General features: G+C 52.8%; 1 protein-coding gene across 1 annotated transcript; it reads right to left on the bottom strand.

The window, feature by feature from the left end:
* Positions 1-397: 397 nt before the first annotated feature.
* Positions 398-5682, bottom strand: MSX1 (msh homeobox 1). Its single transcript, XM_079990492.1, has 2 exons — positions 5101-5682; positions 398-1232 (listed from the first exon to the last, which is right to left on the bottom strand). Exons 1-2 carry the CDS (start codon positions 5558-5560, stop codon positions 802-804), a joined length of 891 nt encoding a protein of 296 aa, XP_079846618.1. The 5' UTR covers positions 5561-5682; the 3' UTR covers positions 398-801.
* Between the last annotated feature and the right edge of the window lie 939 nt (positions 5683-6621).

Here is a 6621-nt window from a genome sequence, read left to right as displayed (position 1 = left end):
ATTCTTGGAAGGACAGAAAGAGAAATCGCTTCCCACTGCTGGCAACAAGGCTCACTTTCCAATTAAGCAGTAGATTTGGGGACCTATGGAAATACACCACCTTTGGTCTTCTTCAGACCAGAGAAATCTAGGTCTTTGCACTGCAAACCTAGGCACTTTACTTCCAAGTAAGTTCTTTAAAATCAGTTGAACTTCTTCAAATAAGTGAGGACGACCCACACGAAGTTCTGCACAACCTGCATTGAAATGCAGGGGTGGGGAGTGGGGGCCTAAGAGCCAGATTTGAGAAGTAATGATAAAAATAATCAACAGGAGCCCCAGATTCAGAGGGCTTGGATGGAATGAAACCTTGCAGACCTTCCAGGACAGAAGGCAATGTCCAACCATTCACCCCAAGGTCATTTAAAATTAATTTATTTATCAAATATAGCTATTAATATAAACGATAATAAATTTTCAACTGTACAGTATATTACACAGTACGCAGAGCCCTTCCACGGGGCTTGGTGGAAGAACAAGCGGCAAGGAGCAGCAAGTGCAGTCCTGGGGTCTGGAGGGGTTGGGGGGGGCGGGGTGTCCACAGCCTGACTCCTGCGTCCAAAGGGGCAGCCCAAGCCTGCGGAGTATTCCGGTCCTTGGAGAGAGGCTTTACCTGGGCGAGTCCAGCGGAGCAGCTCTCCTTCCTTCCCTGCTGGCCGGTGCCTGTCCGTCGAGGGACCGAGGGCTGACACATCTGACAGGCCTTCTGGCTAAGACCCGATCCTCTGGGGTGGAGGAGCCCCCGGGCTGGCCCCGGGGCTTCTAGGTGAGATGGTACATGCTGTAGCCCACGTGCGCGGCGTAGAGTCCCACGGGGGTGACGGGCAGGCCGGCTCGCGGGAAGGGCCCCGAGGAGGCGTACAGAGAGGCGCCGGCCACCGCCGGGCCGCCCAGCGGGAAGGAGATGCCGAAGGCGGCGGGCGGCAGCATGGGCTTGGCTGCCATCTTCAGCTTCTCCAGCTCGGCCTCCTGCAGCCGCTTGGCCTTGGCGCGCCGGTTCTGGAACCAGATCTTGACCTGCGTCTCGGTGAGGCTCAGCGAGCTGGAGAACTCGGCGCGCTCGGCGATGGACAAGTACTGCTTCTGGCGGAACTTCCTCTCCAGCGCCAGCAGCTGCGCCGTGGTGAAGGGCGTCCGCGGCTTGCGGTTGGTCTTGTGTTTGCGCAGGGTGCAGGCCGGCGGGCTGGCGCGCCCTGCGGAGACAGCGAGCGACACCGGGTCAGGCCCTTCCCAAAGACCCCCCCCCCGCCGCCCGGGCAAAGGCGAAGGAGCCCGGCTGGCGCGCAGGATCAGACCACCTGCTCACCCCGCAAGCCCCAACGCCGTTTGCAGGGTCGCCTCAGCGGAAGAGCAATCTTAAAGTGCAGGAGGGAGGACCCGCAACCTGGGCAAATTTATCAGGACATAAGCATCGCTGGCTGAACTCAGTAGGATTTAATTCAGAGTAAACATATTTTAGAAACCGGCTGTAAGGCGGATCTCGTTTGACAGCTTGCTCCGGTTAAACCGTCATCTAGTTAAACCACAGTAAGGCAATTTAGCTCTACTGAAATTAATGGTCCAAATTGGTATTAAATACAGTGCTTCTGGTTATTTAAGCTGCAAGGGCAATTTCTTCGGGATTTTCCAGATTAGAATATTTCAAGTGCTGGGTTCTAAATTCAGCTGAGCGGAGTAACAATGATTCAGAGTAACTGGAGTCTGAACCTGGAGGATGTATGGTGGTACAATCCTAAACACACTTAAGAGCGAGCCGCGTTAAAATGCAGAAGGACTTTCAAACGGACTGGACCTTGCATTTTACTGAAGCGGAGCTGTTCCGGGATAGGAAAGCCAAGTCGACTTACAGCCAGGGGGACATTTTGCAACTGAACAAATGGGATGCTGGAAACCCCCCGAATTGTACAGATTTAAATAAGGAGGCGACTTTTAGCTGGATGAGAGAGAGAGAGAGTCGTTCTGACAGCCCAAATCAGCCTGATCCCACCCACTCGCTTTAAAAGGCCTTGTTCCCACGTAAGCGAATAGGATTGCAGCCTTCCAAGAGGCGCCTGGGTGTCACGCGAAGCCACGCCGCCACCACAGCCAACCCCTCCCGAAGGCTTATCCGTGGGGGAAGACGCGCGTGGCTCCCAAAATGGTGCGTTTTCTTTAAGAGGTTAGGTGCATTTATTAGTGCTCCAGATAGAAAAATAAAGTATTGGGGCAGTTCATAAGAAGGGGAAAGCGGGGTTGGGGGAGGAAGGAAACCATAAATTATTGAACTAAAGGGGGAAAAAATTAAAAAATGAAAAGGGCAGGTCCTGTCACTCACATCCCGTTTATGGCCCTCTTGGGAAACGGAGTGCGCATGTCATTAATTAGGGAATCCGTGAGGAGCCGCTTGCTCCTTTTATGGCCTGTTTTAAGAACGACTCTCGGCATTCCGACCCACACCCTTTTGAGCGGAAGAATTTAGACTGCTAAACACATTTACTTGAAAATAAAGCCTGGCAGGTTTAATGGATTCAAGTTAATTGTTTTAAATCATAGCCTCAAGTCAAGTTGAATCCAAGTGAAGCATTTCCATCGTGAAGCTAACACTCACAAAAGTTGTAGATCGCTTTCAGTGTTTCCATTAGCAGAGAAGACACTGGAGCTACTGTAGTCGTAGGTACCTTTACTTGGGAGTAATTCCCACTGCGACTCATCACTACAGGCCGGGGCTGCCAGCTGTGATGAAATCCTTTGGAGACATTCCAACGGGAAGCCCTTTCAGCAAACCCCCCTTGAAGGGAAAGAGCCACAGTTCACCAGCGCAGGCCTCGGGAATGCCCGAGTATCTTTGTTGCAAGATCTTCCCGGTAGATTTGGCTCATTTTAAGTTAAGGCTCCCCACGGTAGGACGCTAAGCTGACCTGGAGAATATATTCTTCCTAATATGTTTAATTTCGATAGTCTTTGAAGATATACTCACATAACTCTTCCCCAACCCCGTCCCTGCACAGGGGAAGCCATAGCAGGACGACAATTACAATATGGGATAGATTCTCTTTTCACATTTCGTTTGCAATTATTTCGAAGATTGCTTTTTTAAAAACAAAAAACAAAACCTTATTACTTCCTGGTATCCGGGCAACATTTTAAAAATAAATTGCAATTACAGGGGTTGGGAATCCAGCTGGAAAGAGACTCCTAATTAATCCAAAACGACATGAGCCCTGAACAAAAAATACCAGCCTGTTTTGTTACTTTCAGTTGCTTTTCACTTTTTACATATCTGTAGGAAGCCCAAGAGATGACTTTTCAAGGAACAAACACCTAACTTCAAAAGCGACGCTGCTGGACATTTTAGAAACGGTTCAAATCAGAGCGATCTATTGTAGTGGAATTTAGCATCGCTAGAAATGTTATGGGCATTTTCTCCAAAGCTACCTCTGCCCGGATTCTCCTACTCACTGACTGAAAGGAATTTCCACGGACACAAGTAGGAGTTAGAGCACATTAAAATAGCGCCCTTAAACTATTTTAAACTGCTAAAATACTCTTGTTTTAATCCGCGGGAGAGAAAAGGAGGCAGAAAAGTCCCCGCTAATTCCTCTCCTGCTCAGGCCGATCCGGAAACAAATCAACTTTCTTTAAAACGAAACACTGAGGCTTAGGCGGATTATGCGGCAGGGCTGGGTCTACATGGACTCCGCCACCTTCGATCCTAAAAACTTTGCTGAGAAAAGTAAACTACTTTGAGTTGGAAGCTAAGTTTCCTGGACCACAGGATGTTGTGGAAGGTCTCACAGGGAAAATAAGGCTGAAACCCTATACGTGGGAGTCTTCCCAAATGAACTCGGTGGGACTTCTCAGTGGTGATGGAAAGGATTCCGCTGTAATTGATTCTGTTTCCCAACAGCGCAATTTAAGGACCATTAACGAGAAGCGCAGTAGAAATAAGCAGCCGAAACTCATCGGATTTCCTTATTACGTTTTCCTATTTGTTTAGCATTTTTTTAATTTAAAAAGCACGAATGTGCTCGTAGCGATTTTCTGGTTCTCCAGATGGTGTGCAAACCGCAATGGTTTAAAATGTCCTTACCCAGGTTGTCTGTCTGTCTCTCTCAGCCCAGAAACGGGCTCCTTGGTGGCGGAAAAGGCCCTGAAACCCGGAAGTCCCAGGCATCCCTCCCCCTCCCCCTCCCCCTGGAAAGTGGTGACTGGTTCAGAAACCAGGTTCAAGGAACCAGTGACCTTTCATTCCCAACTCACTGAAGGAGACCTTCCCTGGGACCCTGGGCTCTCTGGGCAATTGTCAGTTGGCAGGATCCGGCCAGCAATGTTTACCAACAGCTGTAGCTGTCTGAAGAGGCCCCTCTCCACCGAGAGTCCCAGCTTCAAGGCAGCGGGGAGTTAAGATTGCGGGGAAAGTGAGACGGTCCCCCAAATGGGCTCTACAGGAGCGACACGATCTGCAATGAGGGCAACTCCCCAGCTCCCCTTTGGCTGCATTCGGGCTGGAGGCAGCTTGCCGCTGCTTCACGGCCAAGTCAAGCAGCAGCGGAAGGAAGGCAGGAGCTGCATGGAAGCTGCTCTGGTTCTAAGCATATTTGAAAAAGGTCGCCTCGATCTCAGCTCCCGGGCTGCTCGACGCTCTCGGCTTTAATTTGGCTAAAACGCCGCTATCCGACTAATCCCTGACTTGGAAGCAAGGCCTCTTGACCAAGGATTGGTTTAAGCAAGGGGAAGCCGATCCTGTTAGAAACCGGTGCTCCTTACTTCCAAGTAAACACCTTTTGAGCTTGCCTGCCCCATTCGTGCTAGGAATCAAGGCCGGGCACCTACGCGCTTTGAGTTGGTGGCCGGTTGGTTTGTTTGTTTGTTTTGTATTTTGTTTAACTAGCAACACAAGTTCCACGAGCGGAAGCAGCAACCTGGAACATCTCTCCGGCGCTCAACACATGCATTTACTGGAAAGTAAAAAGTCCCTTGTCTTAAGTGACAGCCGAGCCCGGCTTCCCCATCCTCAACCGCAGCGTTTTGGCTACTCGCTTCCCGGCCAAGTCCACGTGCGCTTCCCGGCTGCTCACTTACTTGGAGGCGGCGGGGAGAAGCGGGGGCTTTGCATCCAGGGCGTCCGCTCCGGCTTCTCGGGGCTTTCGGCTTTGGCGAGCGCCTCTTCGGGCACCTGGACTAATCCCCCGACAGCAAAATGGGTGGCGATGGCCAGCGCCGAGGCCGGTCTCTCCGGCGCCGCGGCAGAGGGCGCCCCCCTCCTAGGACTGAGGGGCCTCGGGTGCGCCGACGGCTCCCCCCGCTCGGGCCCGCTGCCGGGCAGGCTGCCGGGCTTTCTGTGGTCGGCCATGAGCGCCTCGACGCTGAAGGGTAGCAGAGCCGGAGCCGCCTTAGGCTTGTCGCCGCCGCCGCCGCCCTCCTCCCGGCCCCTGGTGGCCCCCGGGGGCCCCGTCGGGCCGGGCTTGCCGAAAGGCGGCGCGGGTGGCTCCTCGCTCCCCGCCGCGCTCTGAGCAGAAGTCATTTCCAGCGCCGGGGCCATGCAGCTGCCCCCGTCCCCCCGCCGGCGCCCCAGCTCTCGCAGCCGTCGCTCATGGAGGGGGCGCGGAGTGCGAGGCAGGCCCGGCCGCGCTCCCGGCTGCGCGGCGCCTTCGCTCGTCAGGGCTCCGCTTGGCGCGGCCCGGGACCCAGCTCGGCGGGCTAATAAAGCCAGGCCGCCCCCGACGGCGGCCAATCCGCGCTCCGAAGGGGGGTCCCGCTGCCTTCCCATTGGGTGCGGCGCGCAAGGAGGACCAGGAGGCGGGATCGCCCGGCGCGCCCCCGCTCGACTCTGCCCGGCGCGCCCGCCAAGCCGCGAAGAAACTTTGCTCGGCACTAGCCAGGAGCCATTGCGCGCCGGACTTTCGTTCTCCGCCTCCGGGCAGCTCCCATTCACCTCGCGTCGCCGTCGATTCACCTCGAGGAGTTGTTTGTTTTGCTTGGATTCCCTTCCGTCCCGCTCGCTCCGTCTCTGCGATGGAAATTCCGCGCGCCTGAGCTGCAGGCGGCAGCTTTGCTTGGGACGACGATGATGCTCATCTTCAGATTATCGTAGAATAATTATTTTACCCCTTCTCTCGCAATCAGCGGCGTGCAATCTAGTTCTACGATAACCATTTAGAGTTTTTATTCTCTTTGAAGTGTCTCCCGACAATCAAGCGGTATATAGACAAAACAAAATAAAAAAATTCCTTCCAATAGCACCTTAAAGACCAACTAAGTTAGTTCTTGGTATGAGCTTTCGTGTGCATGCACACTTCTTCAGATACACACGAAAGCTCATACCAAGAACTAACTTAGTTGGTCTTTAAGGTGCTACTGGAAGGAATTTTTTTATTTTGTTTTGACTATGGCAGACCAACGCGGCTACCTATCTGTAACTGGCGGTATATAGAGTTTGTGAAATAAATGTGAAATAAAATAAATAAGACTTCTTTGAATATGGGCTGCATTCGTGTGTTTGTGTGTGTGTAAGAGAGAGCTAGAGAGATAGAGAGAATGCTGTAATAATATGTAATATTTGCCCACCCCCGCCGCCCAGTATCATTTTGATGCTCACTGATT

This window comes from Podarcis cretensis (assembly GCF_951804945.1).
Source record: "Podarcis cretensis genome assembly, chromosome: 9".
Taxonomy (NCBI): Eukaryota; Metazoa; Chordata; class Lepidosauria; order Squamata; family Lacertidae; genus Podarcis; species Podarcis cretensis.
The sequence above is the reverse complement of the archived record's forward strand: the minus strand, read 5'-3'. Positions and strand labels throughout refer to the sequence as shown.